We start from the raw sequence: 18,711 nt of genomic DNA, 5'->3' as shown, positions 1-18,711 counted from the left end.
TAGTGATTATGAATATACACACCCCGTGGGACCAACATCATCAGCATAACAAGATGAATCTCCAGGTCGACATTCAATACAAGAATCTCCATGATCCGAACAATGTGCAATACTTAAAGAAACAACTCTTCCATTTCTAGTAGCTGTTATTTTATGCCATTCACCATCAGCCAATGTCCCACTGTATCCTGGTACTGTTATTGGTGTAATTGACGTTCGAGCACCTCCAAATGAAAATATTGCATGACCCCGGACTAGTTCAATTGCTACAAAATCTGATCGTCCTCCTGTTTGTGAACCATAGTTGTAAATTAGTAATGAATCTGATTTTGTTGTAGCGAATATAACAGATATATCGTTTGTTGCAGCATCCAATGCAGGGAATGTCATGTAAGATAATTCATTGAAACCAAAAGTGGATTTTTCGCAATGACGACCATATCGTCCATCTAAGCAACTGCATTTATAACCGGGCTTTAAGCTCACACATAAGCCATCATGAAGGCATGGATTTGGACGACAAGAATCGGCAATAGCTTCACAATGATTTCCTCTATATCCAGGCCGACAAAGACAAAAGAATGATGAACCATCGGGACTTTCTCTGCACGATCCTCCATTTCTGCATGGGTTGATGGAACAAGCATCTCCTCTTTCCAGTTCACACATTTTACCTTCTCTTGATGGAGGACAAGTACATTGGAAATCAAAACCTTGTCTTCTGCATTTACCTCCAGCTTGACAAGGATTTGGTGAACATGGATCTTGACGTTTTTCACACTTTAAACCAGTAAAACCATCTGTACATCTACAATTGTAGTCATGACTGACCAGAGGTGAAGTAAAAATTAATGTTTGGCTATCTGTTATACTAGTGTCATCGTGAACCCTGATCTCTTCACTGCAGATTCCTCCATTTTGGCATATAAGTGACTGACACGGAGAATATCCTACTTTAATTTTGGTTGATTGTAAAAGTAGAACCATAGCTTCATGTTTTCTATTTAACTTTTCTAATACATAGCTCTTTGGTCGTAGTCCACCTTGATGTTTTATAGCTATTGACAATTCCAATCCTAAATCTACTTCGTGTAAACTGTATAACGACAATGAGTCATCTGCATCTAAACTGCTTTTGATCAAATCTAATAAACTTCTATAATAGTGAGCTAAAAATTTGGATGCTGTCATATTTTCAACTCTCACTGTGATGGTCTGATCTACGGTAGAATTATCAAATGATAAAAATTCCACCGTGACTGTTGATACGACGTTAGCGTGTTTTCCATCATTGCCTGATACAGATAAAGAGTATCCTTGACCCGAAGTAATGCGTGATGCATGTAAATCGCATCCTTTTGGTATACGGAGAATATTGCTAGGACTGGGACCATTTAAAATTTTGCAAGAGTAATCTCCACTTGTATCTGGATCATTCGGATGAACATCTGCTATCTTTCCAATTGGTAAAATGTCGTTAAATGAATGAATTAATACATGAACTGATCTTGGTGTTGATGGACTGTCATTTTGATCAAGAACAACTATTTTGATAAAATGCTGTGAATGCATTTTTGGTGTTCCACTGTCTTCCACTTCAATCAAGACCTCCAATTCTGGTGTGATTTCTCTATCTAAACTCTTTGTTGTTCGCAAGACTCCAGAATGTTTTTCTATTGTCACTAGATTTTTATGTTTTCCTCCTATGAGATAATAAGTGAATGGTGCTCCATTTGGTGGCAAATCTGGATCTGTAGCTGACAAAGTCATAATGCTTGTATTTGGAGGTTCATTTTCGGTCACATAGCCAATCACTTCAGTAGAGTCAAATACTGGACCATTATCATTGATGTCACTAAGAGTAATTTTCACAGTTGTGGTGCCAGTCTGTGGAGGTAAACCAGTATCAATTGCTCCTACTATTAAAGTATACATAGGAATTGTTTCTCTATCAAGTTGAAGGGATGTTTCAATATCTCCGGTTTGTTGATCAACTTTGAATGCTTGATCGGTATTTCCGCCAATGATTGAATAGCTGAATTGATTGTTTTGTGGTCGAACATCTTTGTCGACAGCTTTAACACTCATGACCATTGTACCTTGAGGAGCTCCCTCTGAAACAGTTGTTTCATATAGTTTTTGCAGAAACTCTGGAGGATCATTGCCATCTTGAATTGAAATTATGACTTGTGCTTCGTCTGTGTCGTTTCCTCGTATTCCACCAGAATTTTTCGCCATTACTGTCAACACTACTCTGTTTTGAGTTTCTCTATCAAGATTACGCGATACGAGTATTATTCCAGTTTCAGCATTTATTCCGAATCCTTTGTCATTGCTTGATCCGACAAAGAGGTAATAAACCTTTCCGTCTTCACCGGCATCTTGATCAGTTGCTTGAATCAGACCGATACTAGTGCCAACTTCAGCAGACTCAGATACATCAAAATGAAACACTGGTTGAATAAATTTGGGATAATATTCATTAACTCCTGTAATGTGTATCATTACTTTGGTTGAACCGTACATGGGAGAGTCAGGGTTAGCAGCAACAATGTCCAAACTGTAAATGTTAGATTCTTCAAAGTCGAATATGGTTTTTGAAGTTATTTTTCCAGTTTTTTGTTCAATATCAAACACATCTTTCCCCGTCCCACCCACAACTGAGTATTGAATTATAGCATTCTTTGGTGAATCCTTATCGATGGCAATTACATTGTATACAAAACTATTTGGTGGTAAATTTTCAGCGAGGTATGCATTGTATTCACTTTGATTAAATTTAGGAGCATTGTCATTGATGTCTGTTAGGGTCACGGTCAACATTGCTGTTGCTTGTCGTGACTCAAAACCGAGATCTTCCGCAGTAATATTCAAATGGTATTCTTGTACAGTGTCATAATCTAAAGGCTGTAATATTGTTACTGCTCCAGTCACCGCATCCACTGCAAATTCTTTACGCTCATTGCCGCTAGATATGGTATACCTTACCATTCCATTTGGCCCGTCATCATTGTCTGAAGCACTGACAGTTAATATGGTTGAACCGACTGGCTCGTTTTCAGGCACAATCACTTGATAACTGAGTGCTGTGAATATTGGTGAAAAGCGATTTTGTCCTGTCACAACTAGAGTTACCAAAATTTCATCTTGCTGTGGCGGCACACCTCGATCAATTGCTTGAATTCGTAATAAATATATTTTGCCAGCGCCGGAAAATGGCTTGGTAACCAAAATCCAACCTTGAGATTTATCTACCACGAAGTGATCTGTTCCATTTCCACCAACCTGAATATAATCAATTTCTGCATTTACACCAAAATCGGATTCATCCTTAGCTGTTACTTTCATAATTCTTTGACCAATGATGGCTTCTTCTGGAACTGGGGATAAATATTCTCTAAGATCGAATTTAGGTGCGTTATTATTTGCATCCACGACGTTTACGGTGACTAAACATTCTGATGACATCGGAGGCTTTCCATTATCAGTTGCTAACACTACGACTGAATACATATTTTCAGGTGAAGATTCCAATTGTGTTTGCTTGTATTTCAATGACCTCTTGCTAAACAGCTCTCCAGATGCGGGATCTACAGTAAATATGTCTGATGGTTGTTGTAGAGAATATGATATTACGGAATTTGGTCCTTGTTTATCTCTATCAGTAGCAGTGACTTGACCCACAAACATGACTTCTCTCTGAAGTTCTGGGAAGTTGAAACTGTAATATGAATGTTCAAATTCAGGTGCATTGTCATTTTGATCTTGAATTGTAATGGTCAATGGAGTTTCTGCTCTCCACGCGCCATCAACAGCGGCAACTTTCAGTAAATATTCATCCTGTTGCTCTCTATCCAAGGAACCAGCAACAGTAACATTACCACTCAGGGGGTCAATAACAAATTTTTCTCCAGGATTTTCTGTAAAACTGTACGTCGCATTGCCATTTTGACCAATATCTTGATCAGAGCTCGTTACCCTTATTACGAACGATGCCATTTCAGCATTTTCGGTAACGTTAACACTGAACAATCTGGTGAATCTTGGTGGATTGTCGTTTTTATCCAACACAGTGACAAGAACAGACGCAGTTCCCGTTAGTTGGGGATTTCCATGATCTATTGCTTCAACTACCAATTCGTAGAATGGAATATCTTCTCTATCCAATCGCATACTGGTATACACTTCTCCCGTTTCAGAATCAATTTCGAATGCTCCATCGAAGTCTCCAACGAGTTTATACGATATTTGTCCATTTTCATTTGAATCGGCATCCGTAGCTGTAATTTTTACTACCAGCTGTGGCGGAGGTTCTTCTTCTAGCACAGACGAATTGTAAAGTGCGTTTTCAATCACAGGTGGATTATCGTTTGAATCGGTTACGTTGATTTCGAGCTCCAGCACAGTTCTCAAGAACGGATTGTCATTATCTCTAGCTTCAACCCAAACTTCGTAAAGTGCCGACGCTTCGTAATCAAGTCCTCTCCCCGTGACGAGCACATCCCCAGTTACGGGATCGATTTTCAAAGCTTCTCCTACATTTCCACCAGCGATGGCGTATTGAACGTTACCAGCCGTGCCCTTTTTGGGAGACGTTGCGCTCAACTTAGTTACAAGCTTCCCTTCTGCGACATTTTCTTTCAATGTAAAATAAGTCTTCGGAGAAGAAACAAAACTGGGAAACAAGTGCGCCGACTTGAGCATAACAGTTAGTTCGGCCATTGCGTACTTCGGCACCGAGCCGTGATCTGAAGCTTTAATTGTAAGTTTGAATATTTTATCGCTTCCTTTTTTATTCAATTTCAAACGATCCGAAGCTTTGATAACGCCGGTCTCTTTGTTCATGACAAAGTTAGATTCGTCTTCTCCGCTGAGGGAATATTCTATTTTGCTGTTGAGTCCGATGTCGGCGTCGTTGGCTTTGGCCCCGAAGACGAATTGTCCAGGGTCGATGTTGTCTGGTATGTTGACCAAGTAGCGAGCACTACTAAACGAAGGCGAATTGTCATTTTCATCTAGGACGATGATGGTGAGATTGACAGTAGTTGCCCGAGGATCAGTAGCAGAGCAGTCCTGAGCCATGAGTGTCATGTAATACTCGGCAGACTCCTCGCGGTCAAGACTGACGGCGGTTGAAATAACTCCGTTGTCTTGATCGATGTAAAATCTGTCCACTTTATCGCCGAGAAGACTATAGCGTATTTTAGAATTAATGCCAGAATCCTTGTCTGTGGCGATGGGAGTGAGCACCACGGTACCAGCGGGCATGTTCTCTGCAATAGTCGTGCGGTAGGACTGACGTGCGAACTCTGGGCTGTGGTCATTGACATCCTGTACCACGATCCGTACTGTGCCAGTACCAGTCAATGGAGGCGAACCTGAAAACAATCATCATCTCCATTAATACACGGATCACTTATATTTTTATTCAATTAATTACATATACTTAAAAGAAATCAGATTAGTATGATTGTTATAGTGGCAGCAAAAATAAAAACATCTATGTATGTACAATATTTTTTAACAAATGTAAAATTGCATAATTTGAACTGAAATTGATACGTTTCCATATTATTAAACTGAATTAATTAATTAGTTATTCATTATACAATTCGTAATATACATACATAACGTAATTTAGAAACGGTGGTGGAGCTATCTACATAAGTACATGGGAACAGATTTTGCACTGTGAGACCTTTTTTAAATGCAAATAATTTTAATGTTGCGAGTGATCTCTGATTTACGGCTGCTCAACACAATATAATCATAGAGATAACTTGGTCGGAAGAGCGAACGTTGAAAAAGCAAGGTACAAAGTTCAAATCTTGTTGAAACTAGTTCGTTTCGACGGTTTTTGATCGTTCCTATCCTGGATATTTTGGAATATTGCTACGTACATCATCATCCTGAATCATCCCACGAATAAATCCTATTCATAGCTCCTTTTTACAAGCTTTTTATTAGCTTCACTCTGTTATTTTTAATTGCAATCTACGTTTTTTCCTCCAGAAAGAAACGGTAAACCATTGGAGATACGTACATCTATAAATATGTACATACATACGTACCGTTAGTAATAATGAAATATGCTTGAAATCTTAAACATAAGCATAAAGAGAACAATCATATAAAATAGATATTACATATGTATGTAGGTTGAAAGCAATACAAAATGTAATACAATATGCATACTATGTATATTGTATTACATACATACACATATTGTATATTTCACTTGCTGATATAAGAAAATAATGAACTCGTAAATTAAACTACTAGCAGTGTTATATAAAAAGACATTTTGATAATTACATTTTATGAGTAGTTTAAGTATTTATTTAAAGTTTGGACCATTGTGGCATTACAGGAATTTCGAATGCGTCACAATGGTCAAAAATATAACAGAAAAGAAAAAAAATAATAACTATAGAAATTAGAGACGACTAAAATAAAAATATACATATGATCCGTTATATTTGAAAGTGGCAAAAGTCCACTTTTCTTCATCTCGAGAAATATTTCGCAAAACATTAAATATGATGTTTTCCGAACTGCAGCGCTAAATCAGCATAATCAATTCAGTTCAATTGTGTTGAGTTGATGTTTCATAGAGTGAATTTGTGTATGTAGATAATATTATATTATACATATGCTTACACATCTAGGTCAGAAAGCCTTAGCTGATCGGGAACGCGAAAACGTGAACAATTATATAACACGACGATAGATATGGCAAAAGGAAGGCTAAATTCGTTGTTGCAGATTATTAGAAACTGATTGTGCATTATTTCTGCTGCGGATCGTGATGCTGGAGCATTGCTATTGTTGCCAAAGGATTTTTCTCACAAGCGAGCATTCCTTAAGGTCTGTTCAACGTGCCGGAGGAGGCTCTCGCACGCCGAGGGCGAGGGTCACTGTGCCGCTATGCAAAATGCGATTTCGCAGAATCAATCTGGCTCACAGCTTCCGTGCAACTTTCACTCGGGTGCCCAAAGACACGGGGGCGAGAAGCCACCACACGCCAAAGCTCTTGCAATTCCCCATTATTCGAAATCACGACACACTAGACAGAATTTGCATTCGACACAAATTAATCAGCGGCCGAACGATAAATGCAAACTTCACAGTTGCAATTCGCTAATGAACGTTACATTTCTGAACGCTTTTGCATGAACAACGACTACCTGTCTACTGTTAATATCTACTCCTATTGTTCAGTGCACGGAATGGAAGCTTTCGAAATCCACTGAGCACTCATCCCTCGATTTATGCGGTACTAACTTAAAAGCGTCAGTTAAAATTATATAGGTATGTATATGTTACGGTTAGAGTGTAAAGCTCGCTTATGTATAGATTGTCTAGTATGTGTATGCATCATCAAAATCAGCTAGTAACAGTATACAGGTGATCTTCTGATATGTAGTCATCTTACATATCTAACCTTTAACTACATAACTTTACCCTGACCTAAAATCGTAGGTAATACGGACGTAGTTGTAAAACTTATATCTACAGTATAATTGAATATTGTTTCTATTTCTATCAATTTTGTATCAATCCAACCATAAATTGATTATTTGAATACAACCAGTTCCATTTCTGAGCATAAAATTCATTGAAAGAGTAATGTCGAAACCAGCTTATCTGTCAAACTTCGATCAGCTGTCTTTGTGCAAGTGCAATTTGTTAGCCAGTGTATGTGAGAGGATCTGTGAAATCTGTCGTTGTAAGCTAAAGCTAAACATCAAATCTGGTGTATGCACTTACTAGACAATGTATACATCTGCGAAACTGTATATGTATACTACTGTAACATTCGAAATAATATATGACCGTTCACATAATATGTAATCATTATGTGCGAGGTAGACAACATAATTTGATGGTTATATGTACCTCCTGCCCGCACAGTCCTTTATCGGATGGCTCATATTCCAAGACCAATCCGACTTCTTAATGAAATCGTTGCTGCCATGCCTTAATGTGATATTTTCCACTTCAGTGAGTGAAGATTATCAGATAATTTTTTCACCTATTTGTCTGGTAACCACTCATAATTATTTTCATAATTAGATGTTATGTATGAGCGAATTTTGATATTCTCCTTTCTATTTGGTCCTCACGGGGATGTTTCGTATTGCCGACTGGTTCTTATACATATGTACATACATACATATATTGGTGCTGACTGTTGATGCAAGACATATCCAATTTTTCTTCTTACATTTAACTATTACCTATATTATATGTTTTGTGACTACGTCTATTATTGCTTGAACTTTTGCTGCTATTGTTTTTTTTTAATATGTATTTTTTCGACTTGTGGCGCATTAGGAATTGCTGTAATGGCATAATGGTCCAAAATTTAAATAATAAATAAATATGTATTATTATTTAATACTAGTGGTTTTACCCGACTTCGCTTGGTATTTGTAATATAAACCGCTTAAACATGGCTAATCTAATAGTAAACATTTGATTAAATTTATTTGAATAGTTTAGTTTTATTTAAATATTCGTTTGTTTTTTTATTAAATTGAACGTCACGGATTCTACGAATTAAACAAACATACATTATCTTTCGAAATTATATATTAGATGCGTGTATGTGTACAAACGTCAAGGTGACTAGAAGAGTCGTACATAGAAACAATACGCAGTGAAAATAATCAGCAATTTAGTGAAATGTAAATTGAAAAATCTAGCATCCAAACAAAATCTGTATTCAATTCGAATATTGATCAAAAATTTTTGCCTCGATTTGCCCAATTACTTGTAAATCAGTGTATTTGACGTTGTTTCAGGAGATTTTAAAACACGTTTCGGCCGTTGCGGTGAGAGGATCCTGTCGTGGGAATACACAATCATGATAATCATTTTCGTGACCGAACTTTATAATTGTCGTCGATAGTATTCAGATCAGCTTTTAGGTCTATTTTTCAATCTACATACATAGCATCCTTCACGATGCGAAAATTTACCGCCACCACGTGGACCAATTCGATAATCGACCACTCTGTTTAGACCCGGATAATGTCATGTCGGACACGAGAAAAGACTATTCGCTCTGACGTAGATTTATCTCTGTGGACGTTGGGGAACATAAAGCGTCTTCATAAAAACACCAAAATAACAGACAAGAGGCAATAAAGAGTTCTTTAACATCTGCATTGGCAGACACGTGATTCCGAACTATACATTAACCATATATGAAGGTACACATATACCTATTTAAATTTTCGCAGACGGATAATGATCGCTGCGATACGATGCGACATACATTGCCAATGTTTGTATGTAACGAATGATTATTATAGGTAAATTTGAGCTTGGTTTTTTCATTGTGATTAACATTTTTAGTATCTACCATATAGTCAGTGGAATCACCCCAATTTTAGAACAACGGGTTTCCGATTTTTTTCAATAAAATTATTTTGAAAATATATATGTGTATATATGTATGTATGTACATATATTTTTTTCCGTCCAAGGCATTAATTATTACATGAAAGTTCATTGAATTTTCAAGATTTCTATAATTTTTGACAAAAATTATATGAGCTTTTAGATTAAATAACGGGTTTCCGGAAACTTTTGATTTTTAACAACGGGTTTCCGGAAACCCATGGAAACCATTAGGGTGACACCACTGCATATAGTGATGTCTTTTACGAAAGGCACAATTATCGAGTAGTCGTTATACTACCTATTGTAAGAGAAGCATGGATGCAGCATAAGATGCAATGCTCTTACAAAGATAAATGTGGAACTTAGTATACTTTATATAACGAAGAGACAAATACCAAACGTGGATGTGAAGTATGACGAAGATAATACATTTACAAATTGGTAACTTTTTTTGATTAACACTTTCTACTTGGGTTGAAAAATATAAATCAACTGAAAACTCACAGAATATACCTACATATGTATGTACGTATAATATTATTAAAAATTCATACTCATTTTCCAGATAAAAGTAAAGATGGATGATAGTGTGTTAATGACGAACGTGCTGTGAGTCCATGGCAATGATTTCTCACGGCCTTGCGATGTGTCCGCCGAATATGTAATCGTCAACGGAATTATTGGTATGCTGGTGCAGACCACCTTCCGATACTGCCTTCGACGTACGTGTTTTATGGCTATTCACTACATCTACCCACACCATGCAAATACCTCTCCGATACACATACATACATCCATATTCTAAATAGCTCATTCAATATGCATTCGCTCGAATACATGGTGGCGCTAAAAGTATATTCGAAACGTATCCAAGGACCAATTAAGATACGTAAAATATTATATTTCTAACTATGTAGTTTTAAATCATTCGCTTCGAGTTCGTGGCCAAACGGCTGGTTGCCGCGTGCACACAGCATCACTATCTCGCGTCGACGATACGAGCAGTAATTGAATTATGCCGACGATTTATCGCAATTAACGCGGGTTGTAATACGAGGCATTATTTATAAATAATGAACTTGTTGGTTACCCTTGATGTCCGGTTTCGCGTATGATAATTTAACTAGGATGTCGGGACTTTGCTTGCGAAAACGAGAAGGTTCGGCGAGCGAAGATTCCGCGTCGACTTTAATATTGCCTATAAATAATGCGGATAATATCTAACTAATATAATGTTATTAAACATATGGACGTGTTTATTTCATATAATATGTGTAATAAACATACACTGCTGAAATATTTAGAGAGCATAAAACATGGTATACAATCGATATAAATGTTGAATATTAAATGTAAATAATTAGTTGTAGTTGATACTATAAATAGGAAAAATTTTAACTTTTAAGAATGTGTTGTGAATTTAATGTGAACTGATTAGAACTGGATGCTACTAATGAACAAAAACATTATTAAAAATAAATAGGATTCATAAAAGTTGAAGTACATATATATGTATGCACAATATGTACATACATATATACATTAAATAATAATCTAGAACAAAAAAATAAAAATTACATTCCTACTGCGATTCCATTTTTCTTCTCATTTGTCTTTTTGTTTCCTTTACAATCTAGTAGGAAAATTTATAGTTTATGTTTTTTTTTGTTTAGGCTTTTGGATTATATAATTGATAATCCTTATTCATTAAACAAGATCCTATTCCAATGTTTAATCAGTTCCCTTCGTAATCCCTCATTATTTCACATTAATCCCTGTTCTAAAAACTATTTCAGTAATTCCTTTTTATATTGATCTTGCTTTTCTCTAAACAATATTTACATTTTGTTGTTCCTTTTCTCGCTTTAAATTTATATTACTCTTAGAATCACAAACAAATTTATCCCATATCTTCAACTACTTAAAGCTTTTCTTCTTTGTTTTTATTTCATTTCATTGTTTTAATTTATATTTATAAACTTTTTTTGTATCAATGATATGTTATGTATGCTGTTTGTTTCTATTTTTAAAAAATAGATGAATAAATACATAGCAGTTTAGTCAATTAAATTAATTTTGTAAGAATGAATACTCATTCAAGATTAAATAACTGAATGGGACACTGCTAACACTTTAATTAGGTGAAAAATGAAAAAAAAACTCAAGTTATACCCAAAAGAAGAATATAATAAGTAATCATTGTAGGTCCCTAGTATAAAATCAGATGGATGAATGCAGATCAAAATACAGAAACACGAAAACCTTCACCCAGTAATGGATACTATTATACACATATGAATAGCCAGCTGAGAAACTTAATATTGATGGCAACTTTTGATTTGCTTATAGGATTTTTTCTCTTAATACGGAAGGATCAAGATAATAGTTTGAGAATATTGGAACTTCCAAAACATGCAAAGATAATTTAAACGGTGCACGTTTTTTGTGCACTTTTTTACGTTTATCACTTGACATAGGAAAGGATGCTGATGTGAATAACATTTGCACTATTTACTTCAGTGTATACCAGACATAAGGATGAGCTCGCACTATAGAAACTGTGAACAATGAACGTCTGAACCTGAGAATCGCAATTAGTTCTCGTACCCATATCATAGGACCGCCATTTATTTTTTCCTCTCGCGTAATGAAATTAAAACCGGTAGCTGGTACAAACGATCTGTGTTATCATAATTAATATTAGAAAAAAAAACTATTTCAAACAAACTAATTGCGCGAAGTGTTATTATAGGTGGTTATTATAAATTTCAACTTGTTCTGGCGTTCGCATTGTTTCTGAAATGGTACGGGAAAATTTCAATTTACGAACATGTATCATAATTATATTGTAATATCGCTAAAAATGATATCCCGGCCTATCAAAATCGAGAATCGTTAATGCGAGCTATTGCTCGACCAGAAAGGTTGTTTGGGAAGACGCCGGTCCAGGTCCTCCAAGTGGACCCGAGGCGTCGCGGCGCGACTTCAGATCATCATCCGCTGATTACAGCCACATCTGCATAACATGCATCTCCATTCGGCCATTCATCTCTATCGATGCGCCCACATTATGACGGCAGATCGACAATAAAGATACATCACCACACATTCCACACACCGCATACAAATTCGTCACAATAAAGTCGCGACAACATCATCACGCATCCCATAGCATAGATTTTCCGAATTTTATTTCATACACATGCATATACATAAGTAGGTATTTACATGTACATATGTGAAACAATAATATTTTCCAATTTGGGATCGGGCGATGACGCACGCGGTGAATGAATTCACTTAAAGGACGATATCCTTCATTATTAACTCAAATGTCCAGAGGCGTAGAGTGGAGCACATTATTCGCTGGGGAAAGATCGTTGATACCTGTGTATTTCATGGCACCGGTTGAGCGATCACGAACGCTAATGAACGAAGTGGCGTCGCGTGATTCCAACGCAATTTATAGTCGCATTATTATTTACAACAAAAATGTATACACTCGCTATTCTTCATACTACGAAAATATTGAATAATGTACGATAGTTTGTTCGAAAACGGCAGAAACGATAAATATCTACACCCACGTCCAGAGCACATTTGTAAGATGTGCATAAAATAGCAACAAATTAGGATACACATTAAAAAAAGACATTTAAAACATATAAAGCTTATATCAAATTGAGGTATTTTCAAGAAATTCAAATTTTGATTAGCTTATTATACGCTTTGACAAATTTAATGTTTACAACAGCTCATTTTTTAATTGAAAGAAATAAATAACCTTTTTTTGAAACATACGAGTATGTGCTTTAATAAAATTTGGATGCGACCAAACCATGACTTTATCCATATTTTTGAGTATCAAAAATAAAATTTGATAATAATGCAGACATATTCGCTATGGAAAAGTTCTCGTATGCTAATGTGGGGAAACTCACACATTTAGGCTTTTCAGTAAGACAAAAGTTTTACTTTCAATTGTTGGATATTATCCATAATTTTTTTATTACTTAATATCACTATAAGGATTATAAACATAAAATATCAAGAATATAGAAGTAATTTAAAAGGTTAAAATAAAATAATGAATTATTTAAAAAATCGATTCTGAATTAAGAAGAGGTTAGTAAAAAAAATAATACTACTTCAATATACAGATACTAACCAAAATTTTATCAACTTTTAGATATGTAGTACATATATAAAGAATAAAAATATATATTTTTTTAGCTTGATAAGTTTTTAGTGTGGAAACAAAGATAAGAATGATCTCAATTGTGTCTGAAATCAATTATAAAATTCATAGAATAGGTAACATAAGATGGAGACAATTTTGAGTGAGTTATCACGTTATTGGTTACATTCTCGTATAAGAAAAAATGGAAAAAGGCTTCGATTCTCACGATAAATCTACGTGCTGATCTACAGATAATGAACAAAGAAGTTCAAAATCAATTATTGTAAAAAAAATTAACAAATTCTCAATTACGAAGCTCAATCCTGACGAATAAAATGCAGATATTCATTTAAAAAAAATTAACTAAATATCTTTTTTCTATCTATTTTCGTGATTTTCTTCTTTTTTAAGACACGTACATATATTTATGTACATATGTATATTGATCATTTCTATTCACATTAGATTTGCGATTTATTGTTTTCTTCTTTCAAGAAATATACAGAAAATTTAATTTCAATCCCCAAAAAGACATGATTACAGAAAATTGAAAAAAACGAATAAAAACCACGTCCGTAACCAAAGCAAACGCGCGATTCTCACTACGTCCGATGAATGCGCGAATCGACATTTACCATTATTTTTTATTTTACCATTATTTTCGAATGACCGCTCAGATAGTTGGCCTTTTTTTCAACTTCATTCTTTCTTTCACGCTTTTATCTTCGGCTAGATTGTGGTGGAAACGATCGATCGATCATGACAGTGCGTTGCGCCGACACTGGCCCCATACACACACGGGAATCGGTGTTGGCGCGATGTCGCGTTGCGTTGCGTTGTGTTGCGTGTGCGGCCACCACTTTTGCATAAATCAACGGTTGGCCCGGCGCAAATGTACAAATAAATCAGTTATTGATCGGGAGGGCCATCGGCTAATGAACCGGCCTCAAATGAATGTTTTAATTTATCTTTTGTTGGTCGCGGACGCATTGATTGCGCGTTTTGTGGGTCCGTGCGACGTCGCCATAGCCGGGGCGTCGATTAATGGCCGCCGGCCGATTTTCCGTGTACACAATTTGTATACGGGACGATGAGCTACAACCCGTGGCAGATCTAATATTTTTTCCGCACCCAGCTTGATGTCTTCCAAGCTGACCACTAATCTTGTTCGGTACTGTCTAACGGCGCTTACGGCTGCTCGCTTCTCAACTTTCATTTGTTCCAGTGAATCAACAATAAAAACACAGTACTTATAAAACCTCAAACTCCTTAGGTAAGCCTTGCAAAATTCAGCTACCGAAAAAAAATATTCACCGTCTTAAAAATTCATTCATCCGGAATAACCAAACTCCTCGAAAATATTGAGCCACTTTCAATTATAAAATTGAAGATTTAACCTTCAATATTAAACTTACATACATCACTTCTACATATGCATACGTATGGTGAAAAGTTGACAATTACAATAAATCGGGAGATCTGAATATAAATAAAGTAAAAAAATATATTTTTATAATTTACTTCAGTTGTGAATCTTTCAATTAAAAGTTCCCTTTGAATCTACATTAAGTGGTTTTCCAGTTAACATTTCCACGTATAGTTTTGAAATGGAATTATAATACATGATTTGAGATTTAAGCAGGGCTGTGGAGTCGGATTTAGCTACTCCGACTCTGACTTGAATGATTTTAATAAGATTGGCTTTTCTTGCCAACGTATAAAAAATGTGTATGACTTTCACACGCAAAAAATCAATGCGACAAATAAGAGTGAAAATCAGAATAAAAAAAGTATAAGACAGAGGAAACAATGCAATTCAATGATTTTATTTATAATATAAATTCAAATCATGATTAAAAATCATAAATAAAAAAATGAATTATTAAATTTAAATTTATTAGTGGATTTACTTCAGTAAAATTGGAGACTAGTAACTAGTTGACACATACCATTATAGTACGTAATAGTTAAGAAAATAATAAAAAGGAGTCGGGAGTCGGTTGATTTTTTATTATGACTTCACAGCCCTGGATTTAAGTTAAAACTTTTGTACATTGTTTTACTAAAAGAGAAGGGGGATGTTATGTGGAAAATTAATCAATGTTTGATGTAATATAAAAACAAAATTGCATTGATAACATAATTTAATCAAATTATGTTCTATGTAAAGACACGATCTTTATTCGGCTTAATTAAAGTAATGAAAATTTAAAGAAATTCAATGTTAGTGATTCATTGAATGCCGCGGAGACCTAAGAAAAATACAGTCCTTTAGAATATTTAGTAATAATATTTTTATTGCAAATTATATATTATTTAATTTTAAAATTGTTTAAGAAAAAATATTTGATTCTTAAATCTGTTCTTCTGTAAACATGCATGCATTTTAAAGCTCGGGGTGTGAGTTTATTAGATAGTTTAACACATATGCTCGTCTCTAGTGTTACACGTTGAATGAGTCATAGCATTAAAATATCCATATAAAATATTTCCCGTGTCCCACCTGTTTAGAAGCTCCGTTTTAATGAATCGTGTGCCGAATTCGACCGGACAAAATCGGACGTAAAACGTAAAATACGGCCGTCGTGCGTTGTTTCCAAAATGAAAAATTGGCCTACGTTGATTTATGCAAATTAAACGCTGCTCTGTGGCTGCGTTTGCTGTTGTTGTGGCTGCTTTTATTTTATTTTTCATTCTAATTAGTTACATTTAGATAACGAGTCGAATCAATCGCGCATAATCAAAAACTGATCGGCAGAAATCGTTAAATATGGTCGAAGTAAACTGTCCGTGGGGTTCGAGTTTACTACTTACTACCAAACGATATCGCGGTTCGATCCAGCAAACGGCGAATGTTTTGTTCAGGGTCGTTCCGAGGCATTCGAACAGCCGCCCCAGGCGAAATATTCAACGGCTATCCCTTCCTATATATGTATGTACATATAATAAGGTAAATCGGCTCTTTGTTTTATTATAATTATACTGCTGTATCGTCGTTGTCTGTGGAAAATGTGATCCGATCTAAACTATTTCATTTGAAGTATCTACCTACGTATACACATTACTTGAATGGAAACACCAACATAGGAGTAGTAAACTTTTTCGCAAGCACATTCTAAGCTCCAATGGCACATCAGATGTATGTTTAAGTTATTTAAGTATAAATCATTAATGAAAATATACCCGATATAAATCATACGCAATCGACTAATTGTTTGAGAATTTACTGATAAAAAAAGACAAGGAATACCAACCAGTTCTTGAGAGACTTCTTTTAATAGTCATAATTATATTAAATGATACAGCACTTTTACGCCGCTAATGTTGAAAGATAAAAATACGCGACATCGGTGCCGATCAAAATTAAAATAAAAGAACAATGAATAGGAAAGATGTTCCAAAGTTCAATACGTTTCTCATGTAATAATTATGCAATCAACGATATGATTTTAATTCGACAATTAAAAAACGAAGGACTTCGATTAAATTAACATCGCTTTTTGTTTTAGTGCACGATCGTAACAGAAAAAATAAAATCTTTTAAAAGCCAACAGATTGAAACCCGATGGCGAATAATTATCCGAATATGGGACGTCACAAAATATGGACTCTTTTAGAACGTGGACATCGCATCAATGTTACATTAATTTTGATCAGATCTGGAACGAAAAAATGTTCACGATTGATTTCAGAAAAATTTCAACCAATTCCAGTTGGAATTGCTTTTCATTCTTGATAGAAGATTTTCATCAAGGATTTTCTTTATTGGAATTTTCAACAATTTTTTCTTTGTATTTGTGTATGCCAAAGTATTATTTTTATTTTATTTTTAACATATTAGCCACAGTGACATTACAGAGAGCTCTAACGCGTCACTGTGGCCAGTCATAAAATCATAACACCATAATAATAATAACCTTAAACATAATAATATAACAACCTATTATATATTGATGGAAAAATCATTGACATTTATAATTGATAAAATCAACCACTGGCGTTGCTCAACAACCACTCAACCAGTTTAGCACAGTTTACATTGAAGAGTTCAATTTCACCAGCAACCCGGTTGAGCAGTATATATCGCTTTAGATATTGGAGACGTTGCCAACATACATATGTATTTGTGCGAGCCACAGAAGGAGCAAACAAATCACGATTCATCAGGTCCCTGAACTTACTAGGTGCTAAAACTTAAATTCATTAAGAACCTGAGGATTGTGTACTATCCCATTTAATAGCTTAAAAAATTGCTTTTCCAGAAAAATAACACGACGAAACTCCAATGAGTTGAAGCCTAACGCCCCTAATAGGAATGCACTAGGAAATACATAGCTAAGGATAATGTAACCATACAAGATATCTGAGAAATCGTTTTTGGATTCTCTCAATCTTCAATGAATGAATCATATGGGTAGGACTCCATATAATTTGCTGACATCATCATTTGCTGGCTGTACCTCCTGCCCGCACAGTCCTTTTTCGAATGGCTCCTATTCCAAGAGCTATTCGACTTCTTAATGAAATCGTTGTTGCTGAGACTGAATGTGATATTTTCCACCTTAGTGAGCGTAAATTGTCGGAAATTACTCTAACCCATTTATCTGGTAGTCTGCGCTCATCATTGTTTTCATGATTGATTGTGATTTATGAGTGAAATTTTGATTAACTCTCTTCCATTTGGGCCTTACAGGGATGTTTTGTATTTGTAGTTGTTTCTTACATATTTATTGAAACTGGCTGTAGGTGCAAGGCATTCCTTATGCTATATTTTATTTGATATTTTTACTTTATCTGTTATTATTAAATGCTATTTTTTATGTTTATGTATGGATGTATTTATGTTTATGTTTAATTGTTATTTTGTTTTTTTTTTGTGTTATATTTTTTGACCATTGTGGCGCTTTAGGAATTCCTGTTATGCCACAATGGTCTGTTTAGAATAAATAAATAAATAAATATATAAATAATGGAAGAAAATTCTAGAATGCTACGTACTATAGAGATTCATAAAGATTTTGAAGCACCAACGCACTCTGGAAAGGTATACTAAGCTCGTAGTTAGAATCCCAGTATTTTTGTGTCCCGCAAACAAATACTGTATGTATATGTACCGTTTA

The 18,711-nt window shown here is 35.1% G+C and overlaps 1 protein-coding gene across 1 annotated transcript in view; it reads right to left on the bottom strand.

Annotated features, from left to right (window-relative positions):
* ft (cadherin-related tumor suppressor fat) overlaps positions 1 to 18,711 on the bottom strand; it is a 173,761-nt gene that overhangs the window by 3,514 nt on the left and 151,536 nt on the right. Inside the window, exon 8 of the mRNA XM_077430468.1 lies at positions 23 to 5,378. Within this exon, the coding sequence (XP_077286594.1) occupies positions 23 to 5,378 (5,356 nt within the window). The remainder of the gene's footprint in view (positions 1 to 22; positions 5,379 to 18,711) is intronic.

This window comes from Arctopsyche grandis, chromosome 5 (assembly GCF_051622035.1).
Source record: "Arctopsyche grandis isolate Sample6627 chromosome 5, ASM5162203v2, whole genome shotgun sequence".
Lineage (NCBI taxonomy): Eukaryota > Metazoa > Arthropoda > Insecta > Trichoptera > Hydropsychidae > Arctopsyche > Arctopsyche grandis.
Note: the sequence above shows the minus strand (reverse complement) of the source record. Positions and strands in the feature narration are given on the sequence as shown.